This window comes from Mobula birostris, chromosome 15, assembly GCF_030028105.1.
Source record: "Mobula birostris isolate sMobBir1 chromosome 15, sMobBir1.hap1, whole genome shotgun sequence".
NCBI lineage: Eukaryota > Metazoa > Chordata > Chondrichthyes > Myliobatiformes > Myliobatidae > Mobula > Mobula birostris.
The window spans coordinates 50,754,450-50,777,801 of record NC_092384.1 but is presented as its reverse complement, the minus strand read 5'-3'; the positions used below and the strand labels follow the sequence as shown (position 1 = coordinate 50,777,801).

General features: G+C 42.9%; 1 protein-coding gene and 2 long non-coding RNA genes across 4 annotated transcripts in view; 1 reads left to right on the top strand and 2 right to left on the bottom strand.

The window, feature by feature from the left end:
* Window positions 1-3,965, bottom strand: part of LOC140210625 (B-cadherin-like) — a 60,744-nt gene extending 56,779 nt beyond the window's left edge. Inside the window, exons 1-2 of the mRNA XM_072279758.1 lie at window positions 3,529-3,965; window positions 3,132-3,231 (exon numbers count right to left, since the gene is read on the bottom strand). Coding sequence (XP_072135859.1) covers window positions 3,132-3,231; window positions 3,529-3,579 — 151 coding nt within the window. The 5' untranslated portion in view covers window positions 3,580-3,965. The remainder of the gene's footprint in view (window positions 1-3,131; window positions 3,232-3,528) is intronic.
* Window positions 3,035-11,911, top strand: LOC140210626 (uncharacterized). Its single transcript, XR_011889262.1, has 2 exons — window positions 3,035-4,781; window positions 7,186-11,911. It is a non-coding gene; the product is annotated as an uncharacterized lncRNA (long non-coding RNA).
* Window positions 8,647-23,352, bottom strand: part of LOC140210627 (uncharacterized) — a 74,863-nt gene continuing 60,157 nt past the window's right edge. Inside the window, exons 3-4 of one of the 2 annotated variants that reach the window (XR_011889263.1) lie at window positions 17,994-18,181; window positions 8,647-10,766 (exon numbers count right to left, since the gene is read on the bottom strand). This is a non-coding gene — a long non-coding RNA (uncharacterized lncRNA). The remainder of the gene's footprint in view (window positions 10,767-17,993; window positions 18,182-23,352) is intronic. The other variant, XR_011889264.1, reaches the window with a different exon arrangement.

The window sequence follows — 23,352 nt, the reverse complement described above, 5'->3', positions numbered from 1 at the left end:
GAAACAAATCCTGTCCACCATTCCATGTAAGTCAAGGTATTTTATAATTTACATTTCCCATTCTGTTCCTTATTTCTTTATCTCTTGTTTCTCCATTCAAAATTAACTTTAAGTATTGGCAGCAGCCCAGGCAGAAACCAACCCTGGAATTAACTTTCAGTCACATCTTCCTCTTTTTCATTGTTCTGAAGCTTTTCTTCATTCTTCAAACAAAAACAACTTTGTTCTATCAACCTTCCAATATTTCCCTACATACATTGATCAAAATCAAAGTTTCTATTATACCAAGTTCCCCTTGTCCTCACCTACCACCGCACTAGCCTCCGGATCCAACACATTATCCTCTGCAACTTCCGCCACCTTCAACAGGACCCCACCAGTAAGCACATCTTTCCCTCTCTACCCCTCTCCGCCTTCCGCAGGGATTGGTCCCTCCGCAACTCCCTGGTCCACACGTCCCTCCCCACGGATTATCCCTGTAAGCGCAAGTGCTACACCTGTCCCTACACCTCCTCTCTTGCCGCCATTCAGGGCCCCAAACAGTACTTCCAAGTGCGGCAACACTTCACTTGTGAGTCTGTTGGGGTCATCTATTGCATCCGGTGCTCCCGGTGCGGCATCCTCTACATCGGTGAAACCTGACACAGATTGGGGGACCGCTTCGTTGAGCACCTCCGCTCCGTCCACCAAAACAGACAGGATCTCCCAGTAGCCACCCACTTCAACTCTGCTTCCCACTCCCATTCAGATATGTCCATACATGGCCTCCTCTACTACCATGATGAGGCTAAGCTCAGGTTGGAGGAGCAACACCTCATCTACCGTCTAGGTAGTCTCCAGCCCCTTAGTATGAACATAGAATTCTCCAACTTCCGGTAATTCCCTCCCCCTCCCTTCCCCTATCCCAATGTCACTCCGCCCTCTCCCCCAGCTGCCTATCACCTCCCTCTTGGTTCCATCTCCTTCTACTACCCATTGTGTTTTCCCCTTTTCTTTCTTCACCTTTCCTGCCTATCACCTCCCTGCCTCCCTTCCCTACCTCTTTATCTTTCCCCTTACTGGTTCTTCACCTAGAACCTACCAGCCTTCTCCTTCCCACCCTCCCTCCACCTTCTTTATAGGGCCTCTGCCCCTTCCCCCTACAGTCCTGACGAAGGGTTCCGGTCCGAAACGTCGACCTATCTTTTCCACGGATGCTGCCCGACCTGTTGAGTTCCTCCAGCGTGTTGTGAGTGTTGCTTTGACCCCAGCATATGCAGATTATTTTCTGTTATACCAAGTTACACATACAATGTGACAATTCAGTCAGTCTACATTGCACCCAATTCTCCAAAAGTGTTTAAGGTTTCATTTAGGCTAAATTAATGTTTTTGTATTTTGCAGTTTCTACTCCTAGCAAGTCATTTTCTCAGGTCTTCAAAGTGAGGTGTGGTTTTACCTGAGTACTCAAAGGCACTGTGATTCTGTTTAAATAGATGCGAATGAGTTCACAACAAAACTTTTAGAATTGGGGGAAGGGCTCTTTCATTCTTTTAATCAAGAGAATTACAAAATATAATGGGCTAAGAATAGAGACAAAATGTAAAATAAGTCCCAATCCAAACTTCTGTGGTTGTAGATTGTATTACGTAATTGTGGCTGAACTGCTGCAAGGTTTAGAGAAAAGAACGCCATATCAATGCCATCATTAACAGACAAGTATCGGTCATAACGATGACGCATCAGTTTTGTTCAAGACGTTCACCGATATTGACTTCATGAGGTGAATCAAAAGAGAGGATGCTAAGAAGTTTCAATATTCGGTGCTAAATTTCAATAAATGAACACAAGAATGAATCACCAATTGACCAATTGTCCCAATGAAATCAGTCCACTGCTGAGAATCAAACAACTGTTACATCTGGCCCGTCTCTGGAAAGTCAGTACCCATCAGTCTACTGCTATAAGGATTTTTCCTGTTGCTTTTTACGTTACTCTTACACATTCCACTGAAAGTGGAAGTATGAATATAATGACAAATAGGTTGAGCTGGGGTGGTGGAGGAAAGCGATCAGCCGTAGTTTCTGGATATTATTGAATTTTCCAGCAATTAAACCTCTTTGCTCACAAGAAGTAAAACCTTGACAATGAAACACTTCGTTGATCCCTTTGTAATATCATTCAGGACAACGTACAGTGGGTCTTTCAAACAAATCTAGGTAGACTCAGTAAACTTCAGTGACACCCTACTGCTGAGGGAACTGCTGCAAGGTGGAACTATACCGAAAATCTCTGCATTTGTAACTATGCAAAGTGAAACTACAAACTGGACTGTTGCTGCATTACATGAATTTTGTGACTGATGTAGCATCGTTTTAACCAATACAAAGTTGTTGGCAATCCCATCAATAAAAACTATACAACCTCCTCTGAAGGTTTCAGACACTTGACAAACCAAGTCACAACAACGGGATTATTTCCTCAAGGATTGCTCAAGCGACACAAATCCAACTCATGAAAAGCTATGTATTTCAGTAGAAAACATCCCTTATATAAAATAACTTTCCAACAAAATGAAAGAACATATCGAAAGAGTTTTCCCAAAGAAGGTGGAGTCTGTTTTTGAAATTGGAATGGCATCCATTTTGTATCAACTTGTATAATAGAGAACGGCATACCTGAACCTGTTCTGGAATCAAAACAAAAAACTGACTGACAACAGGATACCAAACTATTCACAGTTCTTAACTAATCTGGAGCAGATGTTTTGAATTTGGTCACAAGATACACAGTTATAATTCGCAGATATCCTGAATTTCCTGTGGAACGTAACTGAGAAAGACATATACACCAGCAGAAACGAAAGTGCTGTTTCCGCCCACCGCGTAGAGAACGAACGGTGATCGCCAAACTTTCACTATGCAATTCTATGACTTGCGCATTGAGAAGGAAACGACTTGTACCGCTCCGATACCAATGTCCGCCCCCCACCCCCACCTTTTGCAGTTCATATCCACTCCCCGGATAATTTGCATCCTTTCCCGCCTGATCTGTCTCTGTGAATTGCAGCCTGAGCCTTAAAACTTGCTCTGCCTTTCCCATACACCCGACGTTATTCCCCGATGAGACCCGGGTGTTTTCCTCGTTCTCACCTCTGCCAAGTACTTGACCCACCGCCAGAGACTCCACCTCGAAAACGTAGGAGTCTTTATCGAACCCCTCGCATCGCTGTGATCCTTCGCCACTGCAAACCTGTCGGACAGAGTCGTTTCATTTTAGATAACGTGAAGCAACCGCTTGCCGCCTGCACAGCCGATCCCCGAGGTCTGTCTAACCCGCCTGGATTAGACCCCACTCGAAAATCTCGGTTTTAATTGGATTAAAAAGATGGGCGAATATATTGTGACGGGAAACCAGAAGCCGGTGTTGGGGCAAGAGTGACCCACCCACACCTGGCGATCCGAGCGAAAAAAACAATCACACATGAAAGAGCTCACGACGGCATCTCAGATGAATTGGAGACGATCAGTGTTGGGGACTGCGGCTCACCTGTAGCAGGAAGGCGAGGATTCCCAGACAGGAGAAGGTGAAACTACTCATCGGAGCCAAAGTGACTGTCCACGGATCCGTGTTGTGCCCGATCTCTGTTTTATTTGCGCGTCTCTCTCCGCTTTCGCTGCGCTGTGTCCTCTCCCCGCTGCTGCTTAACACAGACTTCCTCTTCTGATAAACATTCGGTAATTCTTCAATTTTAGGAGGCGTTTCCCTCTCTCCAGGTGCTTTTCTGTCCGCCGATTATTGGCTGCTGTCCGGATGTTTGCCTCCAATTTTGGGCAGACGATTACCTGGCGACAGGTGAGAGAACTGCCAGTGCCGCCCTATCCAGTAAAGCCCCCACCTCCGGTTTCCCTAACGCTGACGCGAACCGGAGGCGCTACTGGAAGAACTCTGGATAACAGGGATCTCTCTCCAACCACGGAGCGCGAGAAAATCTCACTGTAACTTCTGGAATCGATAGAACAGATCGCAAGAGGAAACACTGGATCGTGTCTGGGCGGGGCCCGGTTAAAGTCATTCGAAAAATTATTGGTGTTAACGTGAAGAGATCAAATTTCCACCAATAACGACACAACGACTGTAAGGTCATAAATGATCACAATCAGTTTACAGTTTCAATCTGCCGAATCCATACGGACTGCATTGGCGTAAGGCGATTTTTCTTTACAGTGTCGAGACCAACACATTCCCACCATTACTGAAGCGGCAGCATTCAGCATTCAAACTGTGTTTTTGCGTCTTCACTTAACTGCAGTACCTTTGCTGGCAGATGCCTTATTCCTTCTGTTTGAATCCAAATGGCTACAAACTGGTGATTGTTTCCCATATTTCACCAGGCTGAGTGTAGAATTTATTCTTTTCTATCCCATGCTTATCATTGGTAGCCGTGTATTTATAAAAATTCCCGCTTTTGCCCCAATCTGCCACGCATCATCTTTTCAAAAGTCTAACATGTCAGAAAGTTCCTGCTGGCATTTCTGACTTCCAATTCTACCTTCCCCAGAAGGTTAGAAACCATGGATTTGTGATCTATAGACAATTCATTGAACAAATAGTTTCAGTTTCGTTCAGGACATATTTATTCAGATCCCTCAATGATTTTAAGGTGACTGGCCATGTTAATCATTCTTCTTCAGCAATCCTCGACATTTTAGGATGACTCATTCCCACGACAGTTCATGAGGATTGGAGTGTGACTGGTGAGGCCGTTTTGGGCTGAGCCACGGACTGTCTAGAAGGGGCAGGTGAGTAGATTGAGATATTGGGTGACTTCCCACTTTGTGTGCTTGTCCTCCTCATGCTTCTGCCAGAGAGACTTGAGACATCTGGTTCCTCTGGTTTTACATCAGGAATCTTCAGAGTCAGTGAGGATGATGTGTTGATGTGTTCTGCCCCCCCCCCCCCCCGCAAGAACATGATTAATGCATTCTGTTTGTCCTCCTTGAAATACCTAGCCAAGATGGAGGTCAGAATAATGCCGGTTTTTGGGGGGATCAGTGGGGAGCTGCACAGAAACTGCAGCCCACCCAGTTGAGCAGGTTGCATGTGATCTCTTCACCTTGAAACTGATGTTGGTTGGTTGGTAGACTTAAAGCATTTTGGAAAAGGGGCCCTACCGGTGCATCTCTGAGGCATGAGATGCTTAATGTACAGTAAATTATTCATGTCTCTGTGGCAGGAGAATAGAGATTATAACTCAGTCCTGAAGAAGGGTCTCGGCCCAAAATGTTGACTACCTATTCATTTCTATAGATGCTGCATGACCTGCTGAGTTCCTCCAGCATCTTGTGTGTTGCTTTGGGTTTCCAGTATCTGCAAACTTTCTTATATTTAATGATCATAACTCTTTAGTTGGCCACAAACTTGGTACGACATTTGAGGTCTTTTTATTCTCAGACACTTGAAGGCTGTGCTGGCACACTGAAAATAATAAGACCATAAGACATAGGAGCAGAATTAGGCCACTTGGCCCATCGAGTCTGCTCCACCATTTCATCATGGCTGATCCCGGATCCCACTCAACCCCATTCACCTGCCTTCTCGTCATATCCTTTGATGCCCTGATCAGTCAGGACACTATCAACTTCCGCCTTAAATATACACATGGACTTAGCCTCCACCACAGTCTGTGGCAGAGCATTCCACAGATTTACTACTCTCTAGCTAAAAAAAACCTCCTTATCTCTGTTCTGAGGGTCGCCTCTCAATTTTGAGGCTGTGCCCCTTAGCTCTGGATGCCCCCACCATAGGAAATCACCTCTCCACATTCACCCTATCTAGTCCTTTCAACATTCGGTCGGTTTCAATGAGATCTCCCCGAATTCTTCTAAATTCCAGTGAGTACAGGCTGCCAAATGCTCCTCATATGTTAACCCCTACATTCCCCATATCATTTATTATTGCTTTATTCCATTGTGATACTGCTACATGTGAGTTATGCTTCTCCCTCTCAAATTGCAGTATGAATTCAATCATATTCTGACCTTTGTCTCCTAAGGGTTCCTTTACATTAAGCTCCCTAATAAGATCTGGATTATTACACAAGACCCAATCTAAGATAGCCTTTCCCTGAGTAGGCTCAAGCACAAGCTGCTCTAAAAAGCCACCTCATAGGCATTCAACAAGCTCCCTCTCTTGTGATCTGACACCAACCTGATTCTTCCAATCCCCTTGCATATTTAAGTCCCCTCATTACAATGGTGTTATTACATTATTACAGGCCTTTTCCAGCTCCCTTTGCAATCTCAACCTCACATGTTGGCTACTATTTGGAGGCCTATATATGATTCCAAAAATGTTTTTTTCACCCTTGCAATTTCTTAACTCCAGCCACAAAGATTCAACATTCTTTGGCCCTATGTCACCTCCTTCTAAAGATGTAATTCCATCTCTTACCAACAGAGCCACACCACCACCTATGCCATCCTGCCTGCCCTTTCGATACAAAGTATATCCTTTGATATTAAGCTCCCAGCTATGACTTCCTTTCAGCCATGACCCTGTGATGCCCACAATGTCATACTGACTAATCTCTAATTGTGCCACAAGTTCATCCAACTTATTCCGAATGCTATGCGCTTTTAAATACAGCACCTTCAGTCCTGCATTCTTCACTCTTTTGAATTTTGCCTCTGTAATAATAGCAAAGTATCACCATGAATGTCCAGCTTTGTTGAAAATTAGCTCCGAAGGTATGAGAAATAATCTGTACATTGACTGATGTCATCCTGCACCTTTCTCAATAAGATTCAGTGCTTTGCTGATCTTTAATGAAAGGTCAATTCCCTCATTCTGCAATGCCCAAGTCAACAGTGATCTGGAATTTAACTCCTGACCTTTCAAATAATCAAGTACAGCAGCTCAGCAATGAGGGTGGGATCAAGATTGTCTTGGTTCTGGTATGGCTGAATAGTTTCCTCAATGTTTCTGTAGAGTATTTTTCATCCAAGTAGGTTTGTTAGAGATGAGGTGCAGCATTGTGTTGAGGAAGATGAAGGAAAAGATTGCATAAGATGGGAACAATTTTCGACTTGCAGACAGATTTGAGAAGATGCTGCACAGTCCCTCTAAGCAGACTGAGCCAAAAGTATAGTGAGATCATAAAATGCTATGTCTGATAGTTGATGCTGCTCTGAATTTTCTTTACAGTTGATCCACAGCAAGGACCATATCTACTATTCTCCTGAACAGATGAAATCCATATTACAATTTGGGAACAGCTGTTTGGCCGCTGAGAGTTGGTGGTTGAAGAGAAGACGGATGCTGTAATATTTTTATGTCAAGGAGGATTGGAGAGTTCAGCAGGACAGTGTTTTGAACTGATTCCATGCTTTGCATTGTAGCTTCTATTTGCTTCTGACAAGATACAATTTTCACCTTTGTGATTCACTTACACTTTTCCAATCAAATCAGTGTTTGCAATGTGGTCTCCCCTACACTGGAGAAATCTGTTATAAAATACTTTATGGAACGCTTGCGTTCCCTGAGATTCCTATTGCCTGCCACTTTAACTCTCGATCTCACACCACTCTGGCCTATCAACCTGTATCTTCCTGCTCTGTTACAGTTAAATCCAATGCAAGGTTGAGCAACAGTGACTCATCTTTCACCTGGCCACACTACAGCTTTCTCGATTCAATGGTCAATTCTACAACTTCAAATATTTTCATTTCTTTGTGTGTTTGTCATCTATTTGTGATATCCATTCAGCTTCTTTGCGGTTTTTGTTTCATTTTTTTTTCTCTTTTCTCCAGCCCAATGTGCTGGACGTGTCTTAATTACCTGCATTTCATAGTTCCTATATTGTTTTGTCTATGATCTTTCTTTCTAACTGCTTCCATTCACTCACTGGCCAGGTAACCTTGTTTATATTAACCCATGATCACCCTGGTTTTACCACATCAGACATATTCCCCCCTATCCCCACACCATTCCTGTGATTTAACAAGCTTCATTTCTCTCCGACCCACTTCTGACAAAAACTCATCAACACCAAACAGATGTGAACCGACCCACTGGGTATTTCCATCATTTTTTCTGTTTCCCTTTTAGATTTTTAACATCCACATTTTTTTCTTCATTTTGTTCATTTGTGATGTCTGTCTCTTTATCTGAACATTTCCTTTAGTGGGTAAGCAATTCAAAACAAACATGTCTTCCATGGTCCTGTTATAAATGTATTTTTAGCCATTCAGTCAAGTTGATTCAGCAATCAAGTGGTAGCCAATGAGGGAAGTTACACATGGAGTGAATAAACTAAACAAAATCGTACATCATTGTGAGCTTACTGAAACACATCCACTAGCTTCTAGGAAATTATTTGGGGGATTTCTTTGGCATATTTTTGCATCACATTAGTAACGGAGTTAATATTTCATTAGTAGTTAGCCACTTTGACTCAACAACTGAAAGTCTCTCTTTTACAGCCCAGCAGGAAAGTCCTGAAGAGGGAACTAAATGATGGGGGAGGTTAGACATAATGATTCATACCTATGTGTTTTTATTGTATTTTACCATTCGGTCCTGGTTAGAGGCACTGAAGCATCGAAGGAAGCCAATTTATGACAGATGTTTATAGTGTTAATATCTGATTGTTGCAAGCAAACAGTTACAGTCAATCAAACAAAACCCAGCAATCTTTCTATTTAACACTGTCATTTGCTGTGGGACTTTTTGTTTAATAAAGAATGTGCATAAGCCTCAGTACTTTCCTGAGCAATGAAGAGGACTCTATTGAACATAAGAATCTGCTCCACTAGTTAACAAAATCACACCTCATCTTTCACAGACACTATTTTACTCTATTCTTCTTCATCAATCTATTGATTACCATTTTAAATGCAATGACTGACCACCCATGATGCTCTAGAGTAAAGAATTTCATATATCTAACCCGCTTCAGAGAATTCTCCTCATTGCAGTCCTTTTAACTTAGAACTGTGACTCCTGAACTGGGCAAATAGCCGTCCTGCATTTCCAGGAATAATTATAAATTATTATAAATAATAGTAAAAAAAAGTTATTTGCTGTGGGACTTTTTGTTTAATAATACAAATATTCGTCCTGCATTTCCCAAGTCGAGCATTTAAGAATGTTCTATGTGTCAATGGGGACGATTTTCTGAGAGTTATACATCTCAGAAATAGCCCTTGGGCTCATGAAGTCCATGCTGAAAGTACCATTTACCCTCGTCCCATTTTATTCTCCTTATCAACTGTCCCCAGATTCTACCACTGACCCATACACAAGGAGCCATTCACCATATCAATTCACCTCCCAACCCATGCTTCCTTGGGATGTGGGATGAAACAGGAGCACCCAGAGGAAACCTGAATGGACACAGGGAGAATGTGCCAACCCCACCAAGACTGGTTCAATATGAAGTGTAGGACAGCAGTTTTACTAATTCAGCTTGCGAATAGTAGGCTATTCTGCCCAGTACCTCCTTGCATGAAATAACTACCATTCCAGCAACCCATCTCATCCCTCCATTGCAACTATATCCATTTTTTTAAGAAATGATGCCATACCTTAACAAATAATCCAGGTCTATCTTACCAATGCATTATAGCATCTTTTGTCTCTAAATCCTCTTACAGACCACATAATCTTTGTTTTCATACCTGCCAGCTACATCATCATTGGCCTTCAGAGCCTTGTGCTCAAGGCTACCCTGGTCCCTTTCAATATCAAATTTTCCCGATCTCATTTATGTAAAAATTACTCAGCATTGTTCATTAAACTGAGGTGGAAAACTTCATTATCTTTCCACAATATACTTCTAATTTCTTTACTTGTTTAATTCCCCTTGGAGTCTCCCTGCTCATCATCACTATTCACAGTCCTGCTTAATTTTGTGATATCAGCAATTTTGGAAGTAATACATTGTAATGTCCTCCATTCCATGATTCAGAATCAAGTTTAATATCACTGGTATATCTTGTGTAATATGACAATAAGCAGTGCAAAAAAAGAGCAAATAAAAAAGGTGGAGTACATGGTTTCATCCTCCATTCAGAAATCTGATGGTGGTGGGAAAGAAGCTCTTCCTAAAACCTTGAGTGTGTGTCAGGCTCCTGTACCTCCTCCAGGATGGTAGCAATGAGACGAAGGCATGGCCTGGGCGATGGGGTCCTTAACGATGGATGCTGCCATTTTGAGGCATTACCTTTTGAAGCTGTCCTCAGTGCTGGGAAGGCTAGTGCCCATGATGGAGCCAGCTGAGTTTGGAAATTTCTGCAGCCTTTTTTTTCAATCCCTGTGCAATGGCCCCTCCATACCAGATAGTGATGCATGCAGCTAGTTAGAATTACCTCCGTGGTAAATCTGTTGACATTTGTTAGAGTCTTTGGTGAAATATAGCAGCCGTTATGCCTTCCTTATAATTGCATTAATATTTTTGGTCCTTGATAGATAGTCAGAGACGTTGACACCCAGGAATTTGTATTCCAACCTCTTGAAAATTCAAATGCATCATCTGCATTGTTGGTGCTATTAATTCTTCAAGGTAACTCAATCTCCAGTGGTTACTCAAAAACCATTTCCCTTTCATCTGTAGATGCACAGTGATTCATCATGGTATGACACTCTTCATGATCAACTCCAGCATTATATTTTCCAAATAGCAATATCAGGCTGATGGGTCAGTAGGGTCTCTTATCTCCCTCTATCCATCCTCAAGAGTAGGATTGCATTTGCTACTCTCCAATCGACGGAAACCATTCTGGAATCTATAGAAGATAAGCAGAGTATCAATTATCTTTACAGGCACTATTTTCAAAACTAAGACATAGATCAGAAACACAAGGGATTCTGCAGTTGCTAGAAGTCCAGAGTAACACACACAAAATGTTGGAGGAACTCGGCCGGTCAGGCAGCAACCATGGAAAAGAATGAACAGTTGATATTTTGGGCCGAGACCCTTCATCAGGACTGGAAAGAAACATGGACAAAGGCAGGATAAGAAGATAGGGAGAGGGGAAGGAGTGCAAGCTAGAAGATGATAGGTGAAGACAGGTGGGTGGGGGAAGGGGTGATGACGTAAGATGGGAGGTGATAGGTGGAAAATGGAGGAAGGAATCTGACGGAGAAGAGATTGGACCATGGGAGAACGGGATCAGAAAGTCTATGAGATTTTTCACTTATAGGACTCATTACAGCCATACCACCTTTTCTAAAACTGATACTAGATTCTATTATTTCCTTAAAAGTACAAAATGACTTGATTCCTAATATGATTAAGTCATTACACACCACTGCAACTTCAGATCTGTTCGATGTCCAAGTCTTCAATCTGCCAGCAGACATTAAACCAACCAGGACTTTGGCTGCGTGTACCTCGAACTGGGTATTTTACAAAAGGTTCCTTATGATTGCATGGGGAATTCAATGCCTTTGAGTGGAAAATCCGACAAAAGTTAGTGGATTCGGCCCAGTACATCATGGGTAAAACCCTCCCAACCATTGAGCACATCGACATGTAACAATGTTGTAGAAAAGCAGCATTGATCAGAGGTCCTTACCACTGAGGCCATGCCCTTTTCTCGCTGCTGCCATCAGCTAGAAGGTAGCGGAGCCCCAGGACTCGCACCACCAGGTTCAAGAACAGTTACCACCCCTCAAACATCAGGCTCCTGAACAAAAGGGGATGACTATACTCATTCCACTTCTGGTGTTCCCTCAACCGATGGTCTCACTTTAAGGATTCTTTATCTTGTTATTTATTGCTATTTATTTATATCTGCATTTGCACCGTTTGTTGTTCATTACAGTTACTGTTCTATAGATTTGCTAAGTATGCCCACAGAAAAAGAATATCAGGGTTGTATATGGTGACGTGTATGTACTCTAATAAATTTTACTTTGAACTTTTAAACTTTGAGTAAGTGGGCGGAATCATTGAACTCAGCTAATCAGGATTAAAATGACAAAGCAGTTTTTTTTCTCATCAATATACAAACTTCTTCCCCAGAATGATAACGTTTTTTACTAAACAAAATATTCCAAACTAATGATAAGTAGATTACTTCATCACGCAAGCAGATTAATGAGTGTTGATCAAGGGGGTGGGAGGGGGCAACTTGAGTTAAGGAACCGATCAATCACTATCTAATAAAAACAGAACAGGATTGAAAGATTAAGCAACACACATCAAAGTTGCTGGTGAACGCAGCAGGCCAGGCAACATCTCTAGGAAGAGGTACAGTCGACGTTTCAGGCCGAGACCCTTCGTCAGGACTAACTGAAAGAAGAGATAGTAAGAGATTTGAAAGTGGGAGGGGGAGGGGGAGATCCAAAATGATAGGAGAAGACTGGAGAGGGAGGGATTGAGCTAAGAGCTGGACAGGTGATAGGCAAAAGGGATATGAGAGGATCATGGGACAGGAGGCCCAGGGAGAAGGAAAAGGGGAAGGGGGGGGAAAAGCCCAGAGGATGGGCAAGGGGTATAGTGAGAGGGACAAAGGGAGAAAAAGGAGAGAGAGAAAAAGAATGTGTATATCTAAATAAGTAATGGATGGGGTATGAGGGGGAGGTGGGGCATTAGCGGAAGTTTGAGAAGTCAATATTCATACCATCAGGTTGGAGGCTACCCAGATGGAATATAAGGTGTTGTTCCTCCAACCTGAGTGTGGCTTCATCTTTACAGTAGAGGAGGCCGTGGATGGACATGTCAGAATGGGAATGGGATATGGAATTAAAATGTGTGGCCACTGGGAGATCCTGCTTTCTCTGGCGGACAGAGCGTAGGTGTTCAGCAAAGCGGTCTCCCAGTCTGCGTCGGGTCTCACCAATATATAGAAGGCCACATCGGGAGCACCGGACACAGTATATCACCCCAGCTGACTCACAGGTGAAGTGTCGCCTCACCTGGAAGGACTGTCTGGGGCCCTGAATGGTGGTGAGCCACCGAACTTGTTTCTGCATACCTCGACACGATTTTATTCCCCCTTGTTCAATCCCTTCCTACCTATGTTCGTGACACTTCTCATGTTCTGAAACTTTGATGATTTTTAAGTTCCCTGGCCCCCACTGCTTTATTTTCACCATGCATGTCCAGTCCCTATATACTTCCATCCCCCATCAGGAAGGTCTCAAAGCTCTCCTCTTCTCTTTGGATTCCAGACCTAAGCAGTTCCCCTCTACCACCACTCTGCTCCGTCTAGCCAAATTAGCCCTTACTCTTAATAATTTCTCCTTTGGCTCTCCCCACTTCCTCCAAACTAAAGGTGTAGCCATGGGCACCCGTATGGATGCTTTCCTGGTGTCAAGGATTCTTGATTACCTGATATGTGCTTGCAACACTGTGTGTCCGACAGAGTGATCAGCAGCACTGGGGCTCCACAGGGGACTGTCTTGTCTCCCTTTCTCTTCACCATTTACACCTTGGACTTCAACTACTGCACAGAGTCTTGTCATCTTCAGAAGTTTTCTGATGACTCTGCCATAGTTGGATGCATCAGCAAGGGAGATGAGGCTGAGTACAGGGCTACGATAGGAAACTTTGTCACATGGTGTGAGCAGAATTATCTGCAGCTTAATGTGAAAAAGACTAAGGAGCTGGTGGTAGGCTTGAGGAGAGCTAAGGTACCAGTGACCCCTGTTTCCATCCAGGGGGTCAGTGTGGACATGAAGGATTACAAATACCTGGGGATATGAATTGACAATAAACTGGACTGGTCAAAGAACACTGAAGCTGTCTACAAGAAGGGTCAGAGCCGTCTCTATTTCCTGAGGAGACTGAGGTCCTTTAACATCTGTCGGACAATGCTGAGGATGCTCTACGAGTCTGTGATGGCCAGTGCGATCATGTTTGCTGTTGTGTGCTGGGGCAGCAGGCTGAGGGTAGCAGACACCAACAGAATCAACAAACTCATTCGTAAGGCCAGTGATGTTGTGGGGATGGAACTGGACTCTCTCACGGTGGTGTCTGAAAAGAGGATGCTGTCCCAGTTGCATGCCATCTTGGACAATGTCTCCCATCCACTACATAATGTACTGGTTGGGCACAGGAGTACATTCAGCCAGAGACTCATTCCACCGAGATGCAACACAGAGCGTCATAAAGTCATTCCTGCTTGTGGCCATCAAACTTTACAACTCCTCCCTTGGAGGGTCAGACACCCTGAGCCAATAGGCTGGTCCTGGACTTATTTCCTGGCATAATTTACATATTACCATTTAATTATTTATGGCGCAATTGTAACAAAAACCAATTTTCCTCGGGATCAATAGAGTATGACTATGACTACTATGGGTCCTAGCTATGCCTGCCTTTTTGGTGGCTTTGTGTAACAATCTATGTTCCAAACCTATTCTGATATCTGTCCCCCACTTTTCCTTCACTACCTCGAATACCGCATTGGCGCTGCTTCCTGCACGCATGCTGAGCTCATTGACTTCATTAACTTTGCCTCCAACTTTCACCCTGCCCTCAAGTTTACCTGGTCCACTTCCGACGCCTCCCTCCCCTTTCTAGATCTTTCTGTCTCTATCTCTGGAGATAGCTTACCTACTGATGTCTACTATAAGCCTACGGACTCTCACAGCTATCTGGACTATTCCTCTTCTCACCCTGTCTCTTGCAAAAATGCCATCCCCTTCTCACAATTCCTCCATCTCCGCCGCATCTGCTCTCAGGATGAGGCTTTTCATTCCAGGACAAAGGAGATGTCCTCCTTTTTTAAAGAAAGGGGCTTCCCTTCCTCCACCATCAACTCTGCTCTCAAACGCATCTCCCCCATTTCAACACACCTGCTCGCACTCCATCCTCCCGCCACCCCACCAGGAATAGGGTTCCCCTTGTCCTCACCTACCACCCCACCAGCCTCTGGGTCCAACATATAATTCTCCGTAAGTTCCACCACCTCCAACGGGATCCCACCACTAAGCACATCTTTCCCTCCCCTCTCTTTCTGCTTTCCGCAGGGATTGCTCCCTACGTGACTCCCTTGTCCATTTGTCCCCCCCATCCCTCCCCACTGATCTCCCTCCTGGCACTTATCCTTGTAAGCGGAACAAGGGCTATACATGCCTTTACACTTCCTTCCTCACCACCATTCAGGGCCCCAGACAGTCCTTCCAGGTGAGGCGAAACTTCACCTGTGAGTTGGCTGGGGTAATATACTGCGTCTGGTGCTCCCACTGTGGCCTTTTAACTCCATGTCCCATTCCCATTCTGATATGTCTATCCACAGCCTCCTCTACTGTAAAGATGAAGCCACACTCAGGTTGGAGGAACAACACCTTATATTCCGTCTGGGTAGCCTCCAACCTGATGGCATGAACATTGACTTCTCAAACTTCCACTAATGCCCCACTTCCCCCTCGTACCCCATCTGTTATTTATTTATATACACACACATTCTTTTTCTCTCTCTTTTTTCTCCCTCTGTCCCTCTCACTATACCCCTTGCCCAGCCCCTGGGCTTTTCCCCCCTCCCCCACTTTTCTTTCTCCCTAGGCCTCCTGTCCCATGATCCTCTCATATCCCTTTTGCCAATCAACTGTCAAGCTCTTGGCTCCATCCCTCCCCCTCCTGTCTTCTATCATTTCAGATCTCCCCCTCTCAAATCTCTCACTAGCTCTTCTTTCAGTTAGTCAACAAAGGGTCTCGGCCCAAAACATCGACTATCTCTTCCTAGAGACGCTGCCTGGCCTGCTGCGTTCACCAGCAACTATTTTGTGTGTTGCTTGAAATGCCAGCATCTGCAGATTTCCTTGTGTTTGAGGATTGAAAGATTATTCTTGTTTCTTATGAGAATGTCCGTACCATTCTAACAACGTAAGTGACATTTCTTACTGATTTTCAACCATTTATACACTGGTATTTTTATTTCAATGGTACTCTATCCCTTGAAACTGATCCTGGTATCTGCAGTAGACTGAGATTAAGTTGTTCTAGTTGTACAGAGTCTATCTTATCTTGCTTCTGCATATGAACACTGAATGAAGGCTGTGTGTTTTCTTTTAATGCTTGAACTAGATTTGATGTTGAATTATTTTGTCAGAGCAGCTTTCAAGCTTAGCAAAGGGAAATGATTTTGCATGTAACTGAATTCTTAGTGAGGAGGTATTTTCGTTGAGGTCAATCTCAGACATCCCACCCTGCAAAAACTCATTTCAGGGAGGTAGCATCATCAATTTGCGGGAGACTTCCGGGAGATGTGGGATGTCTGCAATAGAGTAGCTCCTTAGCAGCCAGCCAGCTAGTTTAAATAACGTTAGCTATGCTAATGAATGAATGACACTTGTTAAACTCACCTCAACATGTCTTTTACAGTCTTACCCCACCATGGGCAATAGAAAAGTCACTGTTGCAATCAGTGTGGCGAGCAACACTGTCATTATTTTGACCCCTATTAGGCAGGGGTACACTTTACTGTAGTCTGGGGTGATGTACGTTTTTTTTTGGAACATTCTACTGCTGACATTTTTGGAAATCTCTCGCTCTTGCTCTCTATCGCGCGCACGCTCTCGCTCGTGGTCACTCTCATTTGCTCTCTTGCACTTGCTTTCTCACTCTCTCTCTCGCGTTCACTCTCAAAAAAATTAATTTCCGGGACATTGTATATAATTTGCGGGCATCAGGGAACCACTATTAATTTGCGGGAGACTCCCAGAAGTTCCGGGAGAGGTGGGATGTCTGCAATCTGTCTGTACACGATGATCTCTAGCAAGATATCTAAGGTTTCTAAACAGGTTTGTTGATCACTTACATAAAAGCAGTTAGGGGAGAGCTTAATGTCTCTACTTTCATTTGGTAACATTCAGAAAGTGACAATACTTGGCTCTGGTAACTTGCCGAGGTTTACTAAGGAGCAAAACTGCCGTACATTAAAAATTATCAGTGCAAATATAACTTATGAACCTATTGAGAGAACTTGTGGAGAAATTAGTTCCCCTCACTCTTTATTTTGCAAATGTGCTCGGTTCGTTTTGCAACGTGTTCAGAGACCTGCTGTTCTCCAAGGCAGAATGAGCAGACTGCGGTCAGATTACAGAGTGGGAAAAGAGAATCAGGCAAGTTCCTCGTCTAGAGTATAGGAAATTATTTTAGGTGCTTTCTTTGGCATATTTTTACACCATATTGGCAACAGAGATAATATTTCATTAGTAGTTCAGCACTTTTGGGTCATCCACTCAACAAATACAAGTCTTTCTGAAGCAGGAAAGACCTGGAGTGGGAGATTAGCCATTATGATTCATATTTATGAGATTTTCTTCTATGTTAGCAAGTCTTGGTAAACTCAACAAGTTAAATTGGAATAAAAACACTTTAATTTGTTGGATTTCAGATCAATAATGAATTTGAAGGCTTAACCAAGCATTAATATCAAGGATTGGTTGAATTGAGTGGTAGACATGCAGAGTTCAAAACTAGTTCATATTCAAACTTGTATACAATTTCAGTCCCAATTTCAATGCAAAGAAAACTGAACCATCATTAAACGTGTGCTGAGCTGTGTCATTTCAACCACGTCTATTAATGCCCTTCACCATGTCCTTACTCACTTTGACCACAGAGCATGAACATCCTTGTCTGCAGTAAAATACTCAAAAGTTGCAGGAACTGATAACAAAGACAATTATTTTGGAAGCTATATATAAGATTAACTAAATTATGGAATTATTTTAATCTCCCATGCTGGGTTGCAGTAGGGGCTCCAAAGACTTCATCTATAATAGACGAAACCTTCAAGACAAAGAGCACATCGGTAGTGTCGATGAGGAATCGCAATGAGTGTACATGGAGAGCAAAGCTACGTAACTTTAAGAGCCAGTTTTCAGTTGTGGTGTCTTTTTAGATGAATTCTGTACAATTGACAGTACATTCTGACAAGTTCAAAAAGCTGCAAGAATGCTTATAATGGTCATAGCATGGCTCTCAGAAGCCATATAAAAAGTAACGCAAAATGATTGTCTTGATAGTTTTCCAAACCTTTTTATTTGATACACACCTGTTTTTCTCTCTATTGGCATTTGTAGGCCACAGATGTGCTGTTGAGGAGGTGAGGGGCACTTATTCGAACCAGGCATTTTCAAGTAATAAACAATGGTCTGAGGAAGGCTCTTCTCCACTTTAAACCATGTGTCAGAAACACTTTGCAGATCAGAAGCTTGTTTCTCGGGGAAGTGAATCTGTGGGCTTCAGAATATTGACACTTAAAGCAGTTTGAGCCACAACTTCAACATCTTGTACACTGTGCACTTTAAATAGGATTATGTTTATCGTTGTCTTCAAAAATAGCATTGAATTGTGTTTCATCTGCTCTATAACCATTCCACGGCAGATTTCTCAACATTGCAATCCTACATCCATCATCACACTGCTGATTCTCTGGTCATTGTCACACAGTACTATATGTGGGAGCTTGCTGTGCACACACTAACTTCTACTTTTCTTAAATTACAACAATGTATAATTTATAAGTATTCCCTTGATGGTAAAACAATAAACATCTGTTGTCACCACTTACCTGTACAAATGCATGTCTTTTTTGAACTACTTTTCTTTTAATTTCCTGAGATCTTAACAGTAAACAAATCTGACCTCTGGAAGCTGGAACAGGAATGTAAATACCAGCTCGCCTTGACAGCTTTATTTTTCAATGATATTGTCTAATGGCTAACAGGCCTTTTGGCCCATCAAGTGTAGTGGTGAACTGTTACTTTCAGTTGTTTAATAAATCCCCACCTTACAGTGAGTTCAGAGGAAAATCTCGAGATGCTAAAAGATGGAACTGAAACCAGAAAATGCTAGAAATACTCAACAGTTTGAACAACACCTCAGAGGAGAGAAGGAAAATTAACATTTCACATCCATGAAGTTTAGTTGGTCACGAGTCTGCGGCATAAATGCAGTTTGTTTCTTCACTGGTAGTGAGTAATCTGAGAATTTCAAGCATTTTCTGTGTTTAGTCTCAGGTCCTAAACCCCCTCATGCCTCCACCCTCAGAATAAGAGTGTTCATCCTATTGCCTTGTCAAGGTAACAATGTGCAGAAGCAAAGAACTGAATCAGATAAACCACCAGCCTTTGCAAATTCCTGATGTTGGAGAGATGTATCAGCTCATTAAGTGTTTAACATCACACCTAATAGAAGAGCATTTTTGCTGAGGTATTCGTGTCAAAGCACAGCAGCCCAAATAGTTATTTAAATCTGCAGTTTACTCAAAGTAATGACTAAATATATGCTTGGGTGATTGTGGTCCTCATAATCCTCTAACTTCCGTGTACAAAAGGTGACCTCATTTAAGATTAAGCATTTACATGGTTCTGCACTGGAGGTAATAGAATATAGTAGATAACTGCAAGTGTCAATATGTCAAACAACTGGAAGTTGTTTAATTTGAAATGGAAAGGAACCAATAATACTGAGTGGATTGCTAAAAGCAAACACTGGATGGAAGAGTAAGTGTAAAATGGTTTCTGCAGAGTGTGCTATGGAGGGAATTGGCTTACAAAATGATCCCAAGAGGTGGGAACACACAAAAACTTAGAAACAAGGGATAAAAGTTTAATGGAGGAACAGTGTCATAGAAAGATGGAAAATTAAATATAGGGAGCTCAACAACTAAAGAGGAAGATAACAGCAAAACAAAGGCAAATTTCTTGACATTGCAATGTGAGGTCTGTGCAAACATGCACCTGAGAAAATGAAGGGCTCAGTGAGAGGCCAGTGCATGCACAGACAAGTCAAAGCAGATTACGAGCTTCCAGAGACTCTATAAACACGAGATTCTGCAGATGCTGGAAATCTTAAGCAACATACATAAAATGCTGGAGAAATTCTGCCAGTGAGGCTGCATCTATGGAGGGGAATAAATAGTCAACATTTTAGATGAAACCCTTCATCAGGACTGGCTGAGTTCCAGCAGGACTTTGTGTGTGTTTCCAAAGACTTTATATCACTGCTGATGACATTTGAAGAAACTGTGTGTGTAAGGCAGGAATATTTACTCAATGTAAATATCTAGGGAGATCTTAGCCCCATGAAAGTGACCACGCAAATTGAAAGTATTTGACATTCTTTATTAGTTCAGGCACTGAGTTCAAGAGTCAAGAAGTTACATTGTAGCTTTAGGAAACTTTGACTAGGCCACACCTGGAGTATTGCATTCAGTTTTATTGCTTCAATATTGAATGGATTGTGGAGGTTTTTGCAAGGGTGCATGATGGGTTTACCAGGATGCTACCTGGATTAGAGAGCAGGTGCTAAAAGAGAAAGTTTGTCAAACTAGGGTTGTTTTCTCTGGAGTGGCTGTAGCTGAGGGGAGATGTGATAGAAGGTTATAAAATTATGAAAGGCATAGATATCGTCAACAGCTTGTATCTTTTTCCCAAGATTGTCTAATACTAGAGCATATGCATTTAGGGTGAGGGATGAAAATCCAAAAGAGTTATAGGAAATGTGCTTTTTTTAAATTATAAAAACAGTGTGGTGGGTAGCTGGAAAGTGCTGCCAGGGTGGTGATGGAGGCAGATATGATGGAGGTTTGATCTGCTGTTAGACGGACAAATCAATATGCAGAGAATGGAAGGACATAGGTCATATGTAGGCAAAAGGGATTAAGTGAATTAGGCATCATTACAAATAAACTCTGTCGTCGTCTGTCCCTCCTGATTGGTTGGTCCTCAAGCTGTTCCACCTTGCTTACAATCGATTTCCAGTTTGTACTTAGAGTGAGACCTTTGTCTTTGTACAAATTATTTTTCTCTAGTTTTATTTCAATGGCTTCCTTCACCAGACCTCCGAAAAACCACTGTTGCAGCACAGTAGTTTTGTGCCGTCAAAGTCAATCCTAGGCATCATTAGCTTAATCAGTTCCCGATAACATTGTGGAACACTGTGTTCCTGTGCTGTACTGTTCTTTGTTCCATGCTCTACAAGTAGAAGATATATGCCAGGGCTAACAGTTTCCATCCTTTCAATAACTCCAGGCGAAGTCAGCAGGGAAAAAGAGGAGTCCAGTGGGCAACAATAGAAAAACACAGCATTGTCTGCACTTTGATCCTTTCAATGTTCTCCACACAAAGATTGTTCCTGATCTCCTTCCTCTGTGCCAGCTTCTGGAAACACTTTACTCTAACATACACAAATTCATCAGTCTTGGTCTTGAATTAACTCAGTGCCCGTACCTCCACAGCTCGAGAATTCCAAAGATTCACCGTCCTGTGTGTAGAAATTTCTGCCCATTTCTGTCCTTAATGGTCCAACTCTTATTGTAAAACTGAATTCTGGTTTGAGGTTCATCAGCCAGGGGAAATATCCTTGCTGCAATCAGCCTGCCAGGCTCTGCAAGTTTCAATGAGATTGCCTATCATTCTTCTGGACTCACATGTCCAGGATATTCAGTCTCTCCTTACACTGTAAACCCACCATCCACTGCATTCCCTCCAAAGCAAGTACCAGGTAAGCAGATCAAACTGAAATCAATCCTCCAGATGAGATCTCACCAAGACCCAATATAATTATAGTAAGGCATCTTTACTTCTTTTCTCAAAGCCTCTAACAATAAACAGTGTAGATCACTACATGTCCATAGCACATTGTGAGGTTTAAGAAATGCTAAAAAATGACACGTATAAAAACCAGCTCCTCAGCTGATTCTGTCCCAGTGATGATTTGTTTACCTCATTGATCCAAACGCCACTCCAGGGCATTGACCAAACAAATCTACACCCAATGGCCAATTTATTTAGTACAGGAGATAACTAATAAAGAGGCCACTGAGAGTAGAATGACACTTTTGAGTGAGACCTCAAAACTGTAAAGAGAATTGCAGAGACGAATAAGGGTTCTGTTTGATCTGGTGGCTGTCTCACCCGGGCAGCAGAACTTTCAGGTCAAACTGAAAAGCAGTAGGAACAGACTTAGTTCACCATTTCAACTTCAACTTTCGGTTTCCAGAAAGTAGTACCAGTAATCAAATTCTCTTATAAAGGGAAATGGTGAGTGTTAGAGAGGAAATACAGCACTTCCATTTGGTAACCATGCTAAGTGTCATAACAGGGACACTGGGAGCAGACCCAAAAGCAAGTCACAGACACTGAAGTACTAGGAACAGGACTGGACTAGAGTTAGGGATGGGACTGGACACAGACTAGAAGCTGGGACAGGACAAGGAACTGGGAATTAGGAGCCTGGGCTTGGACTCAAAGCCAGAGACTGGACAAGGACCCAGAACCTGGGTCTTGAGTTGGGCTCAGACCCCAGAACTAGGCAAGGACATGATGTGGCCATAGGATTGGACATGGCTTGGGTTCTTCAAGGCTTGGCTACAGTATTAAACAAGGCTTGGGTTCTTCAATGAGAGAATTCCAGCATAGGATGAGGAATCTCCAGCACAGGGCTGGGCAAGGTACTCCTGGGCTGGACACAGCACATGGACAAGACGAGAGCACAGACCCTTGGCCTTGGGAGAGACAGGAACACAGGAACATGGAATACAGAGCCAGGACCCCTCCTTGGGAACAGGACTTGGAGCCAGGGCTCTACACAGAGTCAGGACCCCTCCTAGCAAGCAGGACGTAGGGCCAGGATCTCATACACAGAAAGATAGTTCTCCACTCAAAGTGGCAGCAGACAGCCAGACTTACCTAGAGAAGGCAAGGACACAAACAGACAGTTCCAAACAACAATAGACAGTTCCTTATCTAGACACAGCAAGGCCCTGGTCTTGCTCCAGCAGTAGAAATTGACAGCAATACAGGCAAGTCTTCAGGCAAAGACTTCAGAAGGAAGAGAAGGGAACAGTCCAGCAAAAAAAAAACACACACACACACACACCCCATCTTTGACCATCCTAGTATCCTATTCCTGTTTATTCATCATATTCTATAAAAAACCCCTGTATCCCTTAAAAACACTAAAAATACCCAGACTTGTGCTCTCTCACCCATGCCCAGCAACCCTTTTAATGTGAATTCCTGCATCCCCAACTCCCTTAATTTATTTCTCATCATCTCTCTCTGTATCCCATACTTCCTGCAACACAAAACTACATGTTCTACTGACTCCTCTTCCTGACATTCCTCACACAATCCTGTCTGGTGTTTCCCTATCATTTTCAATGTTCTGTTTAATGCACAATGCCCCAGCCTTAACCTAGTCCACACAATTTCCTCTCTTCTGTTTCCATTACCTACCCTGGCAACTGCAACACTCTTTTGTATTTGATATAAATGCCTCCCTTTCCCCTCCCTGTCCCATCTTTCTTGCCACATCCAGTTGACTTTTTCCCAGATTACACACTTAACCTCTGCTTTACTGATACTAATGTGCATTTCCACATTTTCTTTCTTTAACACCCTCTT